This window comes from Schistocerca serialis, chromosome 7 (genome assembly GCF_023864345.2).
Source record: "Schistocerca serialis cubense isolate TAMUIC-IGC-003099 chromosome 7, iqSchSeri2.2, whole genome shotgun sequence".
NCBI lineage: Eukaryota > Metazoa > Arthropoda > Insecta > Orthoptera > Acrididae > Schistocerca > Schistocerca serialis.
Genome location: NC_064644.1, coordinates 544,786,589 through 544,810,770, shown reverse-complemented (window position 1 = coordinate 544,810,770; position 24,182 = coordinate 544,786,589). Strand labels below are relative to the sequence as shown.

Below are 24,182 nucleotides of genomic sequence, written 5' to 3'. Positions count from 1 at the left end.
CAGACATTTAGATATGTTGAATTCCATTATGATGACAGAATTGTTGAAATTCTAACAAATAAATCAGATGACCATTGTCCTAAACAATAGTTTGTCGCAAACCATCGAAACAAGACAGATGTGGGTGCTTCTGTAGTGTTAGAGCTAGTTCTCAAATTCATTTCAATGAAAATGTACTGTATGCTTCGACAGTGGTCAGCTACCTTGTGTTCCAGAAAGGACCAGCAAAATCAGTGTGGATGCATTGCCAAGGACCCTCAAGTCAAGGCCAATTGGAAAATTCCTGGTGGTGTGCTGTCTAATCATCTGCATGTGCATGGAAGAGGCCAGTCATCTGTTCAGTCTGCCCATCGAGGCCAAGCCACATACAATGTTGGTGCACTGGATACTTAGTTTCAATGATTCTGCAATGTCTTCTATGTAAGATTTTCAATACATGTTGATACAATGATTTGGGAATCACGACTTGTCTTTGTTCATTAGGAGCATGTGATAAAATTGCATCATTCTGGTTAATAAAGGCTGTTGTCCTGAGAATAGTATTTGCATATTAATGCATCCAAAATTGATTTCAGATCATGAGGCCAACCCGTCTATATCTAATAATTAAGCAATTGTAGTGAATGATTTTGTTCAGTAACTTGCATGAGTTGGAAACATTCAGTGGGGAAACGTTGCTGTTCTTGCATATCAGATTGATCAATTTGAAGCAAGGAGCTTCTGATGCATGGAACTGCAGATCACTTCCCATAGGTCTGTATTACCATGCTGTGCTCTATGCCAATGAAGAATTTTCCTTGAGTGTCTTAAAGAATCACTCTGCAAATAATTCAATATTTGAACCACAGTTTCATGCAGCCTTGAGAGAATTAGATCAGATGAGACTTGCTTGTGATGATAAATTCCTCATATATTCAGACTCCTCATTTGCCATTCAATCGGTGCAGCATGCGTAGCAGTAGACAAAGAGGTCTAGACTGTCTAGGTCACATTCTTCCATCTACAAAAGATGGGAAAGGTGGTGTCATTCTGTTGATCTCCATACAGCATGACCCAATGGAAGAATTACCAAAAATTCATAACTCTGTGTGCCATCCCCCTACATGCTCTCTTGTTATTGAGGTACAGTTAGGTATTGGTGAGAAAAGCAGTGATTAGGAATGGTTGAGGGTCCTCCATACTCAACTACGAATTCAGTGCAAGCCAATGAAACATTGTTTCCTGCTTCAGCAAGAATACCTGCACTTCTGGCATACCTATTCCTGTACAGCATATTTTAACAAATTGTGCTTCATGTTCATTTCACTTTCTGTTGAAATAACACATAAAATAACAATTATAATGTGTTCTTAATGGAAATCGGGGAGATATTTATTTTCCCACATCTTTGAAAATGTTAATAGCATTATTCTGTGTCATTGCATTAATAGAAAAATTGTCATAACTGTCTATTATAAAATGTTTTACTGTACAAATAGAAAGTAAGCTAAATTTTTATTATCAGTATTTGCTTAAATAACTTCTGTGTTCACTTTCAGTTGGAGTATCGAATGCAACTGGATATTGTGAAATCTCGAAAGTTACAAGCAACAATTTGGAATCACGACACCCTCCAGGAAAATGAGTTTCTTGGAGGTTTCACATTACCACTAAATGCAATTGATTTGTCTCAGGAAACAATAGAATGGTATACTCTTACTAATATCAGCAGATGAAGGCTGCTGGAGTGTAGACGTCTATCTTTTAGTGATCGTTACATGTCCAAAGAATTTTTAATGTGTAGAATCACTCAGAAAAATTTAGCTTTTGTATACAACTGTGTGTGGCTTTGAGTGATTTGTGAGAAAGTATTTTTCTCATTTTTAAGACTTTTGTGCTGCATCAATGAAATGAAACTGTATGTATGGTGTATAGTGACTTGTATAAAGTTAGGTGGTAACTTACAAACCCATGTTCCAATCAAACCAAAAATTCCCTTGCATTCATTCTTTATACCTCCTCTACCACAACCTTGCCACTGTAACATATGAAATTGATAGTCATATTTATTTATCAATTATTTATTCGTAAATGATGTAACATAATATTTGCCAAAATGCTTTTATAATAATGAATTCTTTGCTTTTGTTACAATTTATATATTTTTGTTATGAACAAGAATTTGAAATAGATATTGATAAAAAAAATGAGCATTTCAATTTTTTAATTCTTTTTGGATTAAATGCTGCTCCTTAGCTTATTAATGGTTCCTGCTTATTGAGATAGAGTACAGATACATCTTACAAGTATTATTTATCATCATCAGAGTTGTTACTAATACTTTATATGAAAAAGAGTGTTTCCTGACATAACAAGAAGGGAATGAAGAAAGAAGGATGACAAGGACTTTGGTCTTCAACTCTCTTCTTGACTACATAGTCACATAGTCATCAGGAATAGAGCAACACAGAAGGGAGAGGGAGGAGGAACCACTGCACAACTTTTTGTTGATTTTTTTATTTGTATTGGACTTCTGTGTCATTCTGAGTAAGATGGAGAGTTTGTAAGTTACTAGACTCATTTGGATGGGGTGGGCATCAATTCATCCATACAAATTTAGGTGTGCTGTGGTAATCCTAACCACTTTAATGATAAGATAGTTTCTTTAATTATAACAGAACAGACTTCATTTGCCATCCTTGATCAATCAGAGCTTCAGTTCAGTTTCTAATGACCTAATCATTTCTGTCATTTTACTTTCCTGAAATCTTCTTTTCTTTTTTCGTGTGTGTCAATGACACATGATCATTTAACAAACTGATATGTATAAAAAAATATTTAAAAGAAAAAATCAGAAATGCTTTGAAATAAGAAATTCCTAAATGAAAATCATATGCAAGTATTAGAGTTTTACTTGCAAGACTTGAAGGAAAAGTAACAAAGTCAAATATAACTTCTCTGCAGAAGTCATTTCAGAATTTGCCGAGAATTATTGGTAAAAACTATTGAAAACACACTCAGAAAGATGGACCAAGAAAGGATGTCTGAAACCTCTTCTAATAGTTTTTTCCTACTGTTTAATTCCACATAATGAGCTATAAATATTGTAACACAAACAAATGGACTTAAATTATTCAACTATATCTTCTGCATTTGTATAAATTTCTATGAATTGTCCCCATAAACATTTAACAGGACCTAAGTATTCCTGCAGGAAATAAGAGTAGTTTCCCAAAAGGAAAGTCTTAGTTCTGGATTTGAAAACCATTTTGCTGCACAATGCCCCTTTCCTCCACCCTCTTTTCACACTATATGCCTTCACCCTGCTTCTGTAATTTGCCCTCTTGTATCCAACTTGCACAAAACTGAACTCTTCAATGTACCCCATCCTCACACTTCCCAGTTCACTGTGGCCTTCCACCAAGCACAGCCATATACACCATTCCTACCACAATGGATCCCTGCTCCATCTTTCTGCACAAGTTCAGAAAAGTATTCCTTTCCCTGGCTAAAACCTAGTCTGACATCCTATTTCTTATATATCGCCTAAACCTTGGAATACCCCCCAAATGGACTAGCCATTTTTCCTTTCTCTGGATCCCACCCCTCTTTTCACAACAACCTTCACCTTTTCAGATTCCATCAGTCCCTGGCTCCTCGCGCAACTTTCCTAGACATTGACCACCTCCTTTTTCATCACTCCATCCACACCTCTGTTCACATTAAACCCACCAACTACCAAAAGTACATGCATTTAAAAAGCTGACATCCCTTTCACACCAAAAAATCTCTTCCATACAGCCTGGCCACCCTGGGGCGGTATATCTTTAGTGACAAGAACTCCATTGCCCAGTATGCTGAAGGTCTCAAGAATGCCTTCACAGACACCCACTATACTCCAGACCTAGTCTGCAAACAGATTCCCCATGCCATTTCCCCTCGTAGTCCCAATCCTCCAACCACCCAAAAGAACCAGCTGTGAAGAATTGTTCTTTCCATTACCCAATACCATCCCAGACTAGAACAACTGAACCACATCCTTTGCCAGGGTTTGATTAACCATCATCATGCCTGAAATGAGGGACACCCTATCTGAAATCGTTTCCATCCCTCCTAAAGTCGTGTTCCATTGCCCACCCAAATTGTGCAACATCCTAGTCTATCCCTCTGCCACTCCCAATCCCAACTCCTTGCAGCAAGGACCATATCCCTGTGGAAAACCCAGGTACAAGACCTCCACAACCCACCCACCCAGCACTTCCTATGCCAGTCCTGTCACAGGTTTCTCCTATCCCATCAGGCACTGGGCCACCTGTGAAAGCAGTCATGTCATTTACCACCTCTGCTGCAATCGCTTCTTTGGTTTTTATATTGCTATGACTGCCAACCAGCTGTGTGTCAGAATGAACGCCATACTGTGGCCAAGAGCAAAGTAGACTCCCTGTGGCATAACATGCAGCTGACAATAACATGCATGATTTCAAAGCCTGCCTAACTATCAAAGCCATCTTGATACTCCCTTGCGCCACAAACTTTTCTGAATTGCGCAGATGGAAGTTATCTTTACAACACATTCTATGCTCCCGTACTTATCCTGGCCTCAACCTACAGTAATGTACTGTCCACACACCCTCCACCCAAATGTTTCCATCCCCTCTGTCCTATCACCACCTCCGCATTCTCATCTCCCACCCTCCTTGTTTGCCACCCTCTGACAAAACACCCACCTATCTTTCCCCACTTCTCTCATTTTTCACTCTGTTTCCCTACCTCCCTGCCCCACAAACTCTTGGCAGTGTGCCTATTGACACACTATTCTCTGCACACGTTGCCAGACAGCACTCCTCTCCCCCCTCACCTGTACACTCTATCCCTTCCCTTTTCCTGCCCCCCCCCCCCCCCCCCCCCTCCAGAATGCTGCTTTCATCACACATGATGATTGCATTCTGGCCTGAGCTACTTGAGTTATCCGTCTTGTGTGTGAGAGGTGTGCTTGTGCGAATGAATGGTGTGTGTTTCTCTTTTTCTGGTAAAAACTGTGGCTGAAGGCTTTGTGTAAGCGTCTTTTTATTGTACCTGCCTGCAACTTTAAACATGTCATCTTAATGGTAAGTAGCAGCCTATCTTTTCCTGCATTGATGAAATGAGTAAAAATATTTGTCTTTTCTTATCTCTTAGAATCCAGCACAGAACTTCTGTGATCCATTTACTGTCCATCCACACAGTGCTGCCCATTGTCACTAAAATGTAATTAATTTTCTGTTCTAGTTTGTACTGTGATCCATTTGCCTGTATTCTTGTCTCTCCTAGTAACACTGTGATCTTTTCTTCCCATTGCTCACAGAACAATCCCCAAAATTTGAGTGGATTTTGTGTAAAAAGTCAGTATCTCTCAGCTGAAAGTTATAACTACCATTGCATACTGATTGTAACCTTTATGCTTCAGGGACATCAGAAGCTTAATTTTGAAAAATGTTTCTTTCCTCATCCACCCAGATATTGTTTTCAACTGCTCTTAAATTGGTCCAACAATTTCACTGTTCAAATGTAAACACTTTTTATGTATTGATTGTAGATTATTTAACTCCTGTTATAACCAATTTTAAGGTCTGCTTGCAAACTTGCGGAATTAATTCACTACTGAAATGTATCTGTTGTAACAGGAAACAGCACAGGGTCACTAGAAAAACAAAAATATTTCAGTGAAACTGGTTTAAAAGTATTCTTTCTTTGTTTTCTCAAATGAAAGATCTAAAAACTTCCTCTGTGACCTGAGAATAGTTTTGGTGACATGAAATTTCTTTGCCTGGCTTTTCTTTCAGTTCTCAATCTCCCACTATTTTGATTATCTGCTGTAAGTTGTAACACGGACATATATATTCTTAAGTATACTAACATTGGTTGAACCACTTCCTTGTTTCTCTGTGGCATTTATTACAGCTTCTGTTGAAATCAAGTCTAAAGTTTTCGCAAGATCTTAGAATCCTAGACAGTATTGTAATTCATTTGTATAGCTCCAGTGCACAGTCTAATTCAGGATTTGAAAAATGGTCCATTGTGTTACATCCACTTGTAAAGCAATATGGTTCTACTGCTTGATTAGTATGAATTGATAGACAATAATTTTAGATATTGTTCTGTACCTTATAAGAGAGAGCTCCTGGATTTATATTGTCCAAATAGTCATTGTTTTCCTTAACTTTCTGTGTTTCTCATTCACCTCTTGAATTCTACAAATATTTAGAGACAATGATTGATATTTTTATTTTTTTTTTATTTTTATGATCGTGCACCATAGCCTCACCTACAACACAACAGTGAGAACTGTCTAGTGCCTCTATGACACTGACACTGCTATGGACGTTGTGTAATGGCAGTATTTACCTAATGCAGATAACATTGACCTTGAGATTGCCCTACACTTACCATATACTATCTGTTGTTTCATATCATCTCCACTTGTTGGTGCCACACCTAGATTAAATGATAGGTCAAGATTTTTATTAGGCATTTGGAGGGAGTTATGCAGAAAATTTCAACTGAGAAATAAAATTTATTCTTCTTATAATAATTTCCGGGTATGCAGCCGGATCCCGTCGACATTCTGCCACGATATTTCGGCCCAGAGACGTCCGGCCATCATCCCCTTCCTCCATGAACCCTAGACCTTGCCAAGGTGAGGTGACTTGTGTACTTCAACAATATAGATAGTCATACTGTAGGTGCAAGCATAATGGAGGGACATCTGTGGAGAGGGCAAACTAGGTCATGGTTCCTGAAGAGGGACAGCAGCCTTTTCAGTAGATGCAGGGGCAACAGTATGGGTGAGTAACTGGTGTGACCTTGTAACATTAGCCAACATGGCAGTACTATGCAGGTAGTGCAGAAAGACGAAAGGAAGGGAAATTACAGCCATCACGTTTTTCCTGACAACATGTGTGTCTACTGTGTGGCTTAATGATGCTGATCGCTTGGGTAAAGTATTCCGGATGTACCTCCACATTCAAATCTCTCTGCTGGGACTATGAGTAGCAAGTTATCATCAGAAAAAGCAAAATTAGCGTTGTACTGGATGGAGCATGGAACATTACATCCCTCAATCGGGTAGATAGCTTAGAAGAAAATCAGCTTAAGTTGTGGGCAGAAGTAGTGAAGTGCAGTGGCAAGGACAACAGGATATCTGGTCAGGTCAGTACAAGGTTGTCAACACAAAATTATATAGGGGTAAGACAGCAGCCCAGTAATGAATAAGAAAATAGGAATGTAGCTTAGCTACAGTGAACAGCATAGTGAATGGTTTATCTTACAAGGAACCCCTCGAGTTCGAAGTCGCAAAAGGCCAATGATGTTTACGGCATTTGACGTCCCAAATATTGTCTATCGTGTAACCACGATATTGGCAACGGGGTGGGACGGGAGGTATTCAATGGTGAGCACAGCATAGGCTGCGGGGCATAGTTGAACAGCCTAGTCAATGAGTAACTCTCAACAGTGCTATAGTGCTAGTGGTGTCGATACAAAGCAGAGCAGTGGCAATGATAAACAAAGCAGACATTGCATTGTACCTACAACAACAGTTGCTGAAGTTGACATTTTATCAGAAAGGAACCCAAGGACTTTCACAAGGTGAGAGAGAGGTGGCAAATGAAATATTAGTGTTTCTGCAAGATGAGTCAGTGGCACGTGTGTTATCATATAGGCTCGACTGTGCAGACGATGTAAGTAAGGATTAGAATGACGACGATATATGATTAACAAGTGAAAGTGATATTGAAACAGGTGTCCATGTAGTTCATCATCCATGTTGGACAGGAAGAAACAAATCCTGCCTCCAGTGGAATGTAGTAAAGGACAATCATTGTCCAATGGATGAGTACGAAACGTAATTACATTCATGGGAGATCATAAATTTTTTACTATGCTGCAGATGAACAGATTTCGAATAAGTATGCAGCAATACAGCGATGTATTGCATAAGAAAAACTACGGATATTCAAGGAAGGACAGGGTGCACTTCTTACAAAAACTGGTGTCTGCAGATTTCAAGGATGCTCAATAAAATTTACAGGATGTGCACGATAGTGACCTACTGCGTTATATACATCAAACTGCATGTGACATGTGCTGATCACCCAGAACATTATGACCACTGACCTACTATCATTACAAGTCCATTCAGGCAATAGCAGCATCACCTGGTGAGGAATGACTGCTAGTCCATAGTCCACACATGCAGTGCATGCAGTATCAGTGAGCATCCTGTCGGTGCGTAGAATGGGGAAGGCTCACAAACTATACAAGTATGACCGAGGGCAGATTGTGATGGTCTGGAGGCTCAGCAAGAACATTTTGGAAACTGCAGGACGTGTTGGGTGTTCAAGGAGTACCGTGGTGAGTGTCTTCAACACGTGGCAAAGCAAAGGTGAAACCACGTCCACACATAATTGGGGTTAGACGGCAACCCTCATTACAAATGTCGGATGTTGCAGGCTGGACAGACTGGTAAAACAGGACAAGCGGCAGACTGGTGGAACTAACATCAGACTTCAATGCTGGGCAGAGTACAAGCATGTCTGAACACTCAGTGCACTGAACACTCCTAATGATGGGCCTCCACAGTCGACAACCCATGTATGTGCCAATGTTAATACCATGACATCAGCAACTACGACTGAAATGGGCATGCCACAGTGGCAGAACATTTGTCATGTTGTTGGCTGGGGAAGGGGGGGGGGGGGGGGGGGGTGATTCCGTCATCTTCTAGGGGGGAAGTGCATCACATAACAGGAATATGTTGTCGACCCACCTAACTTGTACACTTGGCGAATGGGTAAAGAGATTCTTCTACCTTGCCCGATTTAGGTTTTCTTGTGGATGTGATAATCACTCCCAAAAAACTGATGGAAACATATGAGTTTGTCACGTAAACTGAAAATAAAAAATTAAAATTTTCACTCAAGGGAAGACTTGAACCAAGGTCCTCTCGTTCCACAGCTCCTCACACTAACCACGGGACCACAGCAATCCTGTGCTCACACTATCCTTCATGTTGCCTATCTTGCGCATAGACTACTCAGTTTGTATATTTTGCTTATTTTTTCATAGTTCCACACAACTTCCTGTTTTCTCGATTGATGTGTGTTCAGTTTTTCAAGGTCTATCCACTGTGCCAACTTATAACTAAATCTGAGGGGGGTGCGATGGGGAGGTTCCTTTGTGAGAAACTTAAGTTGAAACAAGTAGATAACATTCCGTTAGTGCTACTGATGGCTTTGGGAGAGCCAGCCATGACAAAACTCTTCCACCTCATGAGCAAGATGTATGAGACAGTTGAAACACCTGCAGACTTCAAGAGGAATTTAGTGATTCCAGTTCAAAAGAGGTGCTGTCAGGTGTGAAAATTATCGAACTATCAACTTAATAAGTCACTGTTGCAGAATACTAACACAAATCCCTTACAGAAGAATGGAAAAGCTAGTGGAGGCCGACCTTGCGGAGGATCAGTTTGGATTGCGGAGAAATGTAGGAACACATGAGGCAATACTGACACTACGACATCTCATAGAAGATGGGTTAAGGAAAGATAAAACTACGTTTATAGAATTTGTAGACTTAGAGAAAGCTTTTAACGATGTTGACTGGAATACTCTCTCTCAAATTCTGGAGATGGTAGTGGTGAAATACAGGGAGTGAAGTGCTATTTACAATTTGTACAGAAACCAGATGGCAGTCATAAGAGCCAAGGGGCACGAAAGGGAAGCAGTGGTTAAGAAGGGAGTGAGACAGGGTTGTAGCCTACCCCCAATGTTATTCAATCTGTACATGGAGCAAGCAGTAAGGGAAACCAAAGAAAAATTTGGAGGAGGAATTGAAGTCCAGGGAGAAGAAATAAAAACTTCGAGGTTTGCTGATGAAATTATGATTCTGTCAGAGACAGCAAAGGACTTGGAAGAGCAGTTCAATGGAATGGGCACTGTCTTGAAACGAAGATATGAGATGAATGTCAACAAAAGCAAAATGAGGATAAGGGAATGTAGCTGAATTAAATTAAGTGATGCCGAGGCAGTTAGATTAGCAAATGACACTTAAAGTAGTAGATCAGCTTTGCTACTTGGGAAGCAAAATAACAGATGATGGTTGAAGTAGGAAGGATATAAAATGTTGATTGGCAATGGCAAGAAAATCATTTCTGAATAAGAGAAATTTGTTAACATCGAATATAGATAAGTGTCAGGAAGTCCTTTCTGAAAGTATTTATTTGGAGTGTAGCCAAGTATGAAAGTATTTGTATGGAATGTAGCCATGTATGGAAATGATACAATTTACACAAAAAGAGAGTAGACACTTTTGAGATGTGGTGCTACAGAAGATTGCTGAAGATTAGATGGGAAGATCATGTAACTAATGAAGAGGTACTGAATAGAATTAGGGGGAAGAGAGATTTGTAGTAGAACTTGACTAAAAGAAACGATCAGTCGGTTGGACACATTCTTGAGGCATCAAGGGATCACCAATATAGTACTGGAGGGAAGCTTGGAAGAGAGGGGGTGGGGGGGATCATAGTGCAGATTCAGGAGGCACCAAACCAGTCTTCGGGCTGAAGACAGCAAGAACAGAAATTCCTATATGGAATACTACATAAAATAAAGAACAGTCAACTTCTCCCTATCACTAACTGACACATGGTGCATAGAAACACATGACAGAAAAATATTCATACCGGCTTTCGTATTTCACTCTTTCTCAAGTGGAAGTAGACACATTCACACACAGTTACTTATATGTACATGCCTGTGGCCACAACGTGACTGACTATTGATTACCAGTAGCAGTTGTCTGGGCATATGCAGGTGGGGAGGGAGCAGAGAAGGAAACATGAGGCGAGGAGTGATTGTGTGATAGGTGTAAGACAGGCCTTCTAATAGATGACTCAGTGGCTACACACCAATATGAAAGAAAGTTTGAACACATGAGGGAGGGGGCAGGGGTAGGAGGATAGCGGAATGGAGAGAGACAGGAAGGAAAGAGAGAAAGGAGGGTTTGAGCACCTGCATTGGGAGGGAGGTGAGGAAGAGAGGTGGAGAACGCACTACATGATCTGCGTGGGGAAGGAATGTTGTGAGTAGTAGAGAGAATGGAAAGGTGAGGTGAGGCAGTGGGAAAAGAGGTTAGTGGATGTTCAAGCCAGGGGGATTGTGGGAGCACAGAATATGTTGGAGACCCAATTCTCATGTGTGTAGTTTAGAGAAACTGGTGCTAGAAGAGAGTATCCAAATGTCTCACATAGTGAAGCAGCTGTTGATCATTTGTGTTGTACACATCATGTTCAGAAACTGGATGATGAAGTGTGTTGATTCTAAGAGTTTGTCAGTGGCCATTTGTGCATGGCTGTTTTCACATATCGCCCTCCCTTTTATAGAATAGGACGTGCCTGTGGCTGGAATGCAGTAGGAAATGGTGGTTGGGTGACTGGGACAGGTCTTGTATCTAGGTCAACCACATGACAACATGGGAGTGACTCTTTGGGTGCAGGATTGTGAGCAGTGTTGGAATAGAGATGGACAAGGATATTCTATAGGTTGGGTGGGTGGTGGAACACAACTTTGGTGATATGGGTAGGATTTTTGGTAGGGTATTCCTCATCTCAGGACATGAGAAGAGGTAGTTGAAGCTCTGGTGAAGGACATGGTTGAGTGTTTCAAGGCCAGGGTGATAGTAGGTGTTCAGAGGAGTGCTGGTTAATAATTGTTAACTGGGTTACTGGTGTCGGAAGAGGAGATGGCACCATAAGATTTGTTTATGGATGAGCTGGATACGTTATGGTCTGTCAATAAAGCCTCAGGTAAGGTTATCAATATGTTTCGACAACTCCTGCTTTCCATTTTAGATGCGGTTTTGATGAATGGTGAGAATGTTGATAGTTGGTGCAGTGAACAGATATATTTATGGAGCCATCTGAGAGGTGGAGATCGACATCTAAGAAGGTGGCTCGTTGAGATTAGAAGGACCAGGTGAAGCAGATTTTGTAATAGGTGTTAAAGTTATTCCACAAATCCAATCTCACAGATGTCCATACTGGTTACTGCATTGTGGCTGGATACAACGCTCCCACAGAATGCACCTCACCTTTGTCAACCAACACCTCCAAACTATTGTCCATAACCTCTAATCCTACAGTCAAGACACCGACCACCTTCCTCATGGCCTTTCCACAGTTCCTATCATGTTACCACCAGACTCCTTGTAGGTCACTGTGGGCACAACGTCCTTGTACATCAACATACCTCAAACATGTAGCCTTGTGGCCATGGAATACTAGCTTTCCCAGTACCAAATCCACCACCACTTTCCTAATCCTCCTAGCCAACCACATCCTTACACTAAAGTATTTCACTTTCGAAGGCCAAATGTATCAACAAATCCATGGTCCTGCCAAGGGTACTTTGGTGGCACCATCATATGCCAACTTATTTATGAGCCATCTGGAGAAATCCTTCCTCTGCAGTCAACACTTAAAACCCCTTATCTGTTTCAGATTCATTGATGACATATTCATGATCTTGACTCATAGCAATGACAACCTTTGTTCTTGGTTTTCTTCATGACCTCAACATCTTCCCCCAAATCTGCTTTACCTGGTGTTCTTGAGCTCAATGAGTCACTATCCTAAATGTCAACCTCCACCTCTCAGATATCTCCGTAAATATGTCTGTTCGTATCAAGCACACAAATTCCAACAGTACCTCAACTTTGACAACTATCATCCATTCTGTGTCACAGTGTCAAGTCCTTACAGCTTTGCCACCGGTGGACATTGTATCTGGAGTGGAAAGTGGAAGTAGTCAAAATATGTTGATAACCTTACTAGAGTCATTGACAGAAAGCACTGTATGCAGCTCATCTATAAACAGGCCTCCTGTGCCATCTTCTCCTGTGACACAAGCCAGCATTAACAACCAAACCCAATTCAAAAGTAATAGCAGTGTGCATAACTACAATACTAGGAGAAAGGATGATCTTCACTATTCAAGATTAAATCTAACTTTGGCACAGAAAGTGGTGAATTATACTGGCACTAAAGTCTTTGGTCACTTACCAAATAGTATCAAATGTCTGACAGATAACCAACAAGTATTTAAGAAGAAATTAAAAGAATTTCTGAACGACAACTCCTTCTACTACATAGTTTAAAAAAATTAAAAAACACAAAAAAAAGTTGTTATATTAACTTAAGTATGTTGTTAAATTAACTTAATTATGTCATGTATTGGAAAATTTGACTCGTTCCACATCATTACGAAATATCGTATTCATGATCCATGGAACTAGTATCAATCTAATCTAATCCACTGTTCAGTGCTCCTCTGGTTATCTAATATTGCCTTGGCCTTGAAAAGTTTGATCAAATCCTTCATCATGGCTTCCACTACCTCTCATTGTGCCCTACAAGGGATATCCTGCACAAAATCCTACTCACATCACCAAAAGTAATGTCTTACTGCTCACCCAGTCTGCAGAATATCCTTGACCATCCCTATTTCAAGCCTGCTCCTGATTCTGCACCCCACAAGTCGTTCTCTCATTATCAAACTCGGTGCAAGACCTGTCCCGTTCACCCACCTATCACGTCCTAACATCCAATCCTGCTCCTAATCCTGCACTCAGTGTCTCATTCTTTTGCGGTTGACCCAAGTGCAAGACCTGTCTCGTAGACCTACCCACCATCTCCTACCACATTTCGTTCCCTATAAAAGGCAGGGCCACATGTGAAAGTATCCATGTTACTGTATATATCAGCTATGCTGCAGTTAGTGTACAGCTTTCTATGTGGGAATGGGCACTGAAAAACTGTGGCAAACCACAAACTTGACCATCCAGTTATCAAAAATGCTGCTGACAACAACACAAATAACTATAAAGCTGCTTCACTATGTGAGCCATTTGGACACTCCCTTTCAGCACTAGTTTCTCCGAACTATGCATACAGGAATTCTCTCTCCAGCATATCCTGCTCTCTCTCAATCCTTCTCATCCTAACCTCTGCTAACCTGTCTCTCTCTCTCTCTCTCTCAATCCTTCTCATCCTAACCTCTGCTAACCTGTCTCTCTCTCTCTCTCTCTCTCTCTCTCTCTCTCTCTCTCTCTCCACTCTTAACCTTTTTGAAAAATGTTGGGGTTATGGGTATCGGCCTGGGGAGTGTTTCCTCTGATTTTTGACAGTGGTGATAACTGGGATTTATGTGATGCTAGTAGAATTTACTAAAGTCATACTGTTTAAAAAGAATATTACTGAGCAAAGTGGCACAATGGTTAGGACACTGGACTTGCATTCAGGAGGACCCCAGTTCAAACCCATGTCTTGTGATCCTGATTTTGATTTTCCCTAAGTAGCTTCAGGCAAATGCCGGAATGGTTCCTTTGAAAGGGCACAACACATTTCCTTCCCCATCCTTCCATAATCTAAGATTGTGCTCCGTCTCTAATGACTTCGTTGTCAACGGCACTTAATATGATATTGCAGTGCTTGTGTTATTCAGAAGTGTTGTATTTATCCACTGACACTGGATATGTGACTTTTAATTAAAATGTCTCCTCTGTGTGGGAATATACATAATCCATATATGAGTGCAGGTTGTAGACACGTGATTGATGACATATAAGGTGCAATAAGTGGGAAATCAGTGTTCAAGTACCAGTCTGGCACAGATTTTCAATGTCATCACTTCATTATACAGCTGATGGTTGGTCATATTCACAACTGTCAATACATTTTATGATGCTGTTTCATGTGTAAAATAATGATGGATGGTAATGAAGGGGGCTTTGTGATGGGGTGTTCTTCTTCACCAAGCAAGTTGATGAGATGAAATGGGGAACTGTGACATGATTTGTAAAATGTAGTGAACTTCTGTTTAGTGAGATGGTAGATGGTTAGGTGACCCATCATGGTTCTAATTACGTCACTGGTAGTGTATCTTGGTGTGTCAGATATTATGCAAAGTAATTCATACTTTAAACCCTTTCTGTTATGGTAATATTTGTGTCTGCTGCCATGCTCCACACTTCCGAGCCACAAAGTATGTCTGGTAGAATGATGGTTGCCTCTATTCTTATCTTAACTGCTGTTGAGAGCCCGTACCTTTCAATATTCAGTACAGATAAAAAAGCCTTACACAACCTTTATTACTTGCCTCCATTATATGCTGCCTGAAAGTAAGAGGTTGTTTGATCTCTAGGCCAGGGTAGGTGGTTAAGCCTCTCTTGTTTATAGGACAGGGGCACACCTACTTCTATGTTCCTGATGGGAAGGTCTGCTCCACCTATCAATGTATAAAACTTTCTGGCTACAAAGTATTCCACGACAGAGTCTTTACATAAAAGATTCTCGATTTACCTGCCACATCAGATTTGGATAAAATTCTAAGCTTTCAATAATCTTTTCCATCATTGGCTAAAACTGTCATAAAATGGCAAAGGCACCACTTCAGTCTACATCTTTTCTGTGATGGCATGATGACATAATATACTGTAGGCAATCAGATTTGTCCTGTGGGTATAAAAGCAGAAGTGTCGCCAGTTCACGTCAGTCAGTTTTATCCCGACAATGATGATAGAAGCAATCATTGAAAATTTAGAATTTTATTGGAGTTTGACTTGGCAAGTGAATGAAGAATTTTTATGCAATAAAACTTTCTGTTCATCATCTAGGACGTACCAATTTTTAATATGCTAAGTGTGCAGTTGTACTTAAACATCTTGTACAATAGACTGCCATGCCGAACGTGGTCAAACAGCTTTTCAATGTCCAGTAAGATGCCTCCTGTGCTATTTCCCTGTGTTTCTCTGAGCATACATTTTCTACCATGCAATAGCATGCTGTATAGTGTTATACCCAGCACTGAAACTGAATTGTTTAGGCGTAAGGATAGTATCCCCTCCATGAATCTTGGCCCTTGCCATTGGTGGAGTGGCTTGCGTACCTCAGTAATACAGATAGCCATATTTCAGGTGCAACCACAATTTAGGGATATCTGTTGAGAGGTCAGACAAATGTGTTGTACCTGAAGGGGGCAGCAGGCTTTTCAGCAGTTGCAGGGGCAACAGGCTGGATGGTTGACTGATCTGGCCTTGTAAAATCAACCAAAATTGCCTGGCTATGCTGGTATTGCAAATGGCTGAAAGCAAGGGGGGGAGGGGGGGGGGGGAGGAAAGAGCTGTAATTTTGTCTGATGGCATACAGACCTACTTTGTGGTTAAATGATGAGGCCATTCTTTTGGGTAAAATGTTCCAGAGGTAAAATATTCCCCTATTTGGATTGCCAGATGGGAAATACACAGGCAGATGCTGTCATCAGGGGAAACAAAATGCATTCTGCAGATCATAACACGGAATGTTAGATTCCACTAGTCGCATAGGTAAGTTAGAAAATTTAACAAGGGAGATAGATAAGTTGGATATAGTGGGAATTAGTAAAGTTCAGTGGTAGGAGGAACAGGACTCCTGGTCAGGTAAATACAGAAGTATAAATACAAAATCAAGTAGAGGTAATGCAAGAGTGGGTTTAATAATGAGCAAGAAAATATGGAATGAGAATAAGCTACTATGAATAGCATAGTAAATACATTATTGCAGCCAAGGTAGATATAAAGTCAACAGCCATCACAGTAGTACAAGTTTATATGCCAACTAGGTGACAAAGAGATTGAACAAATGTGTGAGTAATTAAAAAATTATTCAGTTAGTTAAGGGAGATGAAAACTTGTGATTGGGGACTGGAATTCAGTAGCAGGAAAAGCAAGAGAAGGAAATAGTTTGGGCGAATAAGTACTGGGGGAAAGAAATGAAAGAGGAAGCCACCTGGTAGAATTTTTCATAGAGAGTAATTTGATCATAGCCAATACTTCAAAAATCATGAAAGAAGGCTTTTTTATGTGGAAAAGAGCTGGAGACCAGAAGGTTTCAGATTGATCATATACTGGTAAGATAGAGATTTCAGAACCAGATTTTAAACTGTAAAACATTTCCAGGGGCAGATGTGGACCCTGAGCACAATTTATTGGATATGAACTGTAGAGTAAACCTGAAGAAATTCGGAAAAGGTAGGATGTTAAGGAGATGGGACCTGGTTAATCTGAAAGAACTAGAGGCTGTTGAGAGTTTCAGAGTGAGCATTAAGCAACAATTGGCTAGGCTAGGGGATATTAATACAGTAGGAGACAAATGCATAACTTTGGGAGATGAAATAGTGAAGGCAGCAGAGGATTAAATAGGTAAAAAGAGAAGACATAGCAGTAATCTGTGGATAATTTGATGAAAGGCAAAATATAAAAATGCAGAAAATGAAACAGGTGAGATGGAATACAAACATCTTAAAATGAGATTGACAGGAAGTGCAAAATGGGTAATCAGGAATGGCTGGAGGACAAATGTAAGGGTTTAGAAGCATATATCACTAGGGGAAGGATAGATAATGCCTACAGGAAAATTAAAGAGGCCTTTGTACGAAAGTGAAGTGTCGGTCTGAATGTCAAGAGCTCAGATGGAAAAGCAGTCCTAAGCAAATAAGGGAAAGCTGAAAGGTGGAAGGAGTATATAAAGAGTCTCCACAAGGGAGATGTAGTTGGAAGCAGTGTTGTAGAAATGATGGAAGACATAGATGGAGATGAGTTGGGAGGTATGATACTGCAAGAAGAATTTGACAAAGCACTGAAAGACTTGAATTGAAACAAGGCACTCGAAGTAGATGACATTTCATTAGAACTACTGATAGCCATGAGAGAGACAGCCATGATAAAACCCTTTCATCTGGTGTGTAAGAGATATCAGACAGGCATAATACCTTAAGACTTCAAGACGAATATAATAATTACAACTGCAAAGAAAGCAGGGGCTGACAAATGTGAATATTACCAAATTACCAGTTTAATAAGTCATGGTGACAAAATACTAACATGAATTCTTTGCATAAGAATGGAATAAAACTTGTAGAAGCTGACCTCAGGAAATATCAGTTTAGATTCTGGAGAAACATAGCAACGGATGAGGCAATTCTGAACCTACAACTTATTTTAAGAAACAGGTTAAGCAAAGGCAAACCTACATTTATAGCATTTGTACACTTAGAGAAACCTTTTGACGATGATGACTGTAATACTCTCTTTGAAATTCTGAAGTTAGTAGGGATAAAATACAGGAAGCATAAGGCTATTTACAACTTGTACAGAATCCATATGGCAGTTATATGAGTCAAGGGGCACGAAAGAGAAGCAATGGTTGGGAAGGGAGCAAGACAGGGTTGTAATCTGTCACCAATGTTATTCAATCTGTACATTGAGCAAGCTGTAAAAGAAACAAAAGAAAAATTTGGGTTAAAGTCCAGGGAGAAGAAATAACAACGTTGAGGTTTGCTGATGACATATTTCTGTCAAGAGACCGTGAAGGACTTGGAAGAGCAGTTGAATGAAATGGACAGTATCTTGAAAGGAGAACATCAACAAAAGCAAAACAAGAATAATGGAATGTAGTTGAATTCAATCAGTTAATGCTAAGAGAATTAAATTAGGAAATGGGACACTTACAGTAGTAATAAGTTTATTATTTGAGCAGCAAAGTAACTTATGATGGCCAAAATGTAGACTGGCAAAGACAAGAAAAGTGTTTCTGAAGAAGAGAAATTTGTTAACATCAAATATAGATTTAAGTGTTAGGAAGTCTTTACTGGAGGTATTTGTCTTGTGTGGAAGTGAAATTTGTATGATAGAATTCAGACAACAAGAGAATAGAAGCTTTTCAGATATTGTGCTACAGAAGATTGCTGAAGATTAGATATGTAGATAATGTAACCAGTGACAAGGTACTGCGTAGAATTGGGGAGCAAAGAAATTTGTGCCATAATTTGAGTAAAAGAAGGGAACGGTTGCAGAACACATTCTGAGACATCAAGGAATCACCAATTTAGTATTGGAGGGTCGTGTTGGTTGAAGGGGAAAATTGTAGAGCGAGACCAAGAGATGAATACAGAAAGCAAACTCAATGGATGTCGGTGTCTTCTGTTGTGTAAACTAACCCATTCACACCATATAGCTAGGTATAGAAAGCTTCTTGAAACCTGAAATTGATAGCAGTGAGATTTTTGAGGAAAATTTAACTTATATTGAAAGGATAGGCAAATGGGAAATGGATTGTGGTGTATTTGTTGCAGTAAGGAAGAAACTCAAATCCATCAAAATACAAACCGAAGCTACAGGTGAGACAATTTGGGCAAGACTTAGTATCAGGGGTGGGTGTAAAATGATGACCAGATCCTTGTATTGCCCACCAGACTCATCTCCTGATGTAACTGAAAACTTCAGAAGAAACCTCACTTCACTTGTACATAAGTTACCCAATCATACTGTGATCATTGGTGTAGCCTTTAATCATCCAATAATTAGTTGGGAAAATTACAGTTTTGTTAGTGGTGGACATGATAAGACATGCTGTGAAAATTACTGAATGCCTTCTCTGAAAACTACCTTAAACAGATAGTTAGGAATCCCAATCATTATGAAAATATATTGAAACTATTGGCAACAAATAGACCTGACCTCTTGAGGATGTGCTCATCAAACTGTTATCAGTGACCATGATGCAGTTGTGGCAACAATGATTACCAAAGTATGATGCACAGCTAAAACAAGCAGAAAGATATGTATGTTCAAGAAACTAGATAAAAATTAGTGGTGTCGTATCTCAGTGAGGAACATGAGACTTTCAGTAAAGGAACTATGGCTCAGGTTTAAAATAATATTTAATTTTGTACTGGATAGTAGAACAGTTCATAATGAGGAGTAACCCCCATTGTATACAGTCATTGTAAAGAAACAGAGATTACTGCATAATAGGTGTAGTAGGGCTATATATAGAGAGATGCCGAATGAAATGCTTTTGGCTGTCAAGAGAGATGCTGTAGCAGAATATTGTCAAATGATATTTCACAAAACCTAAAAACATTATGCTTGTATGTAAAGGCTTAGTGGCACCAAATTTAATGTCCAGTCCCTAATGAATGAGGCAAACTAAAATTGAGGGTGTCAAAACAAAGGTAGAAATGCTTAATTCCATTTTCAAATGTTCCTATACAAAGAAAATCCCAGGAGAATTGCCTCTATTTAATCCTTGTACCACTGAAAAGATGAATGAAATAAGTATTAGTGTCAGTGGTGTTGAGAAACAGCTGAAATTGTTAAAATTGAACAAAGCTCCAGGACCCAATGGAATCCCTGTCAGCTTCTATACTGAATTTGTGGCTGGGTTAGCCCCTCTCCTAACTATAATGTGATGTAGATCCCTCGAACAAAGAACTATGCCCAGTTCTTTGAAAAAGCACAGGCCACACCCATTTACAAGAAGGGTAGTAGACGTGATCTACAAAACTACCGTCAAATACCCTTGACACTGATTTTCTGTAGATTCTTAGAACACATTCTGAGCTCAAACGTAATGGGGCACCTGGAACAGAATTATCTCCTCAGTGCCAACCAACATGGATTTCAGAAACATCAATTATATGAAACCCAAGTTGTGCTTTTCTCACATGACATACTGAAGCTTTAGATCAAGAGTCAGGTTGACACAGTATTTCTTGATTTCTGAAAAACATTTTAATTGGTACCACACCTATGCTTATTGTCAAAAGTATAATGGGGTATCAAGTGAAAGTTGTCACTGGACTGGTAGGGAGGACGCAGCATGTTACCTTGGATGGAGAGTCATCATCAGATGTAGAAGTAATGTCAGATGCCCCCAGGGAAGTGTGTTGGTACCCTCTTTGTTCATGTTGTATATTAACAACCTTGCAAACAGTGTTAATAGTAACTGCAGACTTTTTGCAGATCATGCATTTTTCCATAATGACGAATTATCTGAAAGAAACTACATAAATATGTGCACTTCACAAAACCAAAAAAATGCATTATCCTATGACTATAATATTAATGAGTCATTATTGGAATCAGCCAACTCATAAAAGTACCTTCTTGTAACACTGTGTAGGGATGATAGGAATGATCACATAGGCTCTGTCATGGGTAAAGCAGGTGGTAGTCTTTGGTTTATTGTTAGAATGCTGCAGAATTGCAATCAGTCTACAAAGGAGTTTGCTAGCAAAACACTCATGTGACCAGTTCCAGAATATTGCTCAAGTGTATGGGACCCATACCAAATAGGACTAACAGGGACACTGAACATACACAGAGAAAGTCAGAATGAATAGTCTCAGGTTTGTTTGATCCATGGGAGTGTGTTGCAGAGATACTGAAGGAACTGAATTGGAAGACTCTTGAAGATAGTGTAAACTATTCTAAGAAAGTCTGTTAGCGAAGTTTGAGGAACTGGATGTAAATTGTAACTCTAGGAATATAGTACAACCCCCTATGTATCGCTTTCATAGGGATCATGAGGATAAGATCAAAATAATTAGAGCATGAACAGAGACATTCAGACAGTCATTCTTCCTGCACTCCATATGTGAATGCAATGGGAAGAAATCGTAATAACTGGTACAATGGAATGTACCACCTGCGATGCCCTTCATGGTTGTTTGCAGAATATGTATCTAGATGTAGATGTAGTGGATTAATGGCTTTCTGCAGTTGTCTTCTTGCTTTGAATCAGCTTCAGAAGTGGTCCAGACTCCTTTCTGCTTCTTGTAGGCCATGGTTCCACTGGACATTTGTTAGTGGTTGTCATCTTTGTCATAGTTCATGAGCTATTGCTCCATATTTCTCCTGTCTGTGGGTCTCTGAGTTGTTGCCACGTATGACATGTTTGTTTCTTATCCATAATTAGTTGCGCAATGTCGGAAGGTAGGTCATCACATCCATCTTCATACATATTTTTGGTTGTGGCCAGTGGGCTACAGTCACTACACGAGAAAGTCCTCAATAGCAGCATCTGTGTCTTGTCTGTGGGGCATCTTTGGGGTGAAGTTAGATATATGATTAGTTACTTGTACGTTTCACAGTTGGTGGTAATGTTACTGTTTTCTTTGTGCCAGAGCCATTCTGTTCATCAGTGAGTCTCAGAATGACCCGGTTATAGTCTGAGTCAAGCACATTAATGACCTCTCTCCCCTTACCTCTTACATGCTTTTCAGCTTGTTGTGTAGCTGCTACGTTATCTGTGAAAGTACCTGCCTCAAACTCTCATACTACCTCCTCCTTGCCCCATTCATCCTTTCTTACCCCTTGTCACCTTCATCTGTCCAGGCAACTGCTACTGATAATCAACAGTCAGTCTCACTGTGATTACATGTGTGTGCATTTGGGTAGATTACAAAATCAATATACGGCTCTCAGGTCTGCTGCAGGACCATGTTGTTTGAATTCCACAATATTTCTTCGAGATAGCTTCTCGGCATCATAAAGTAATTGCTGCTGGTTACTGTTGGCAATTAGCAGCTGGCAATGTCCAAAATGCGATGGTCATTATTTATAGGCCTTGTCCATTAGTGAGGTGGATCATCCTCTGTGTTGTGGTGCAGCTGTTTGTCTAATGGTTGCAAGTGTGGGATTCCAGGCTATACTTAGATGGTAACCTGTGTCCTTATGAAAGATTATCCACCATGGGAACATCTATCACCTCCTTTATCACATGGCCCCAAAAGGATGAAACTGAGTATGTAACCTTTGACTTCTCATACATCATGTTGCATCCTGTAATAAGACAATGCTTTGCTATTGCAGGTGTATCTGCCTGTGCCAGGTTTGTATGACATGTCTGGCCAATATGTGACATATTACACTCACATAGAATCTTGAACAACCTCTGTTTCCTGCAGCTGAGATCATCTTTGACAGTTCCCAATAAATTTCTCAGTTTTACAGGGAAACCAAGGACACATGATGTGTCTGTCGAGGACTCTTCAGATTCATAAGGAAATATCACCAAATGACAACAAGAAACCTGTGGTAGTGGGTGCCTCTGCTTCTTGATTTTGTTCCTTTTGTTGGTCTCATTTTCACTGGTAAACATGAACATTTTGTTTTCTGAAATAGCCAGTCTGTAGGAAAACTGTCCACAGATGTCGAAGCTTGTCCAACATGCAGGATATGCTTCATGCTCTGTGAACCATTGTGAGTAATACACAACCACATTGTATGCGGTGATGGCAGTTGTAGCCCACAAATAAAAATTGGTGTGAGTTGGCTGATACATGCTATGCCTCAACATTCGATCAGCTTCCCTTTGTACCACAATGCCCACTAAGGGTTTCTGCCTTCATCATAACATGACTATTCAGATAGAGAAAATTTAAGTGTTGAAGAATGGAGGTAATGTTCCTATTCCATGTGATCACACTGCGAAAGTCCTATCCACATACCACCAAATGCAAGTTTGAAGGCTGCCAACATTAGTACTTTCTCTTCAAAGTCTTACATAAAATAGGTAGTCACTATGGGAGGCAGGGGGCTTTTCATGGTGAAACTGTCTACTTTCTGAAAGTAATGGTCATTAAATGAAATGGATTTTGAAATTAGCACGTTTAAAAAGCACCTCAAAGTTGCTGCCAGTGGGTTCTAAAGAATTCTGCAAAGAAATTTTGTAAATAAAAATGCAACGTCAAAACTAGCTACAGGACTCTGTTTATTTATTTATTTATTTATCCATCCATAGACAATCAGGATTGTATGGATGCTGTCAACATAATAGGTACACAAATTTATAATTATCACAATCAGAATTCATTAATATAACATAAAGATACATTGTTAAATCACTTAATAATGCAGGTGATAATTTTTACATATAACTATATATTAACATCATTCCAAATAATACTTGACAGTATAAAAACTTCCTGAAGTTATCTATTTTTCTTATGTCTTTGATCCCTTGTGGAAGATTGTTATACAATTTAATTCCATTATATAACATGCTATTGTGAGTTTTTGATTTGTTTTTCCCATAGATGTGTAAGTGTTGTCCGTGTCTGGTTTCATGTGCATGTATGGAACTGTTTACTGGGAACTGGTCAGTGTGTTTTTCTATGTATATTACTGTCAGCAAAATGTATTCACACAGAACTGTCAGTATACTCAAAGATTTGAATAACTTTGTGCAATGGGATCTATTGCTACTTTTCGTTATGATTCGTATGGCCCTTTTTTGCAACTTAAATATTGTTTGACTGTTCTGCTCTGTTGATCCCCAGAATGATATG

General features: G+C 39.7%; 1 protein-coding gene across 3 annotated transcripts in view; it reads left to right on the top strand.

The window, feature by feature from the left end:
• LOC126412349 (phosphatidylinositol 4-phosphate 3-kinase C2 domain-containing subunit alpha) overlaps positions 1–2,122 on the top strand; it is a 250,635-nt gene extending 248,513 nt beyond the window's left edge. For 2 of the 3 annotated variants that reach the window (XM_050081902.1, XM_050081900.1), the window contains one exon: positions 1,539–2,121. In XM_050081902.1, the coding sequence (XP_049937859.1) occupies positions 1,539–1,715 (177 nt within the window). In that variant the 3' untranslated portion in view covers positions 1,716–2,121. Of the gene's footprint in view, positions 1–1,538 lie in introns of all 3 variants that reach the window. The other variant, XM_050081901.1, reaches the window with a different exon arrangement.
• Positions 2,123–24,182: the final 22,060 nt, after the last annotated feature.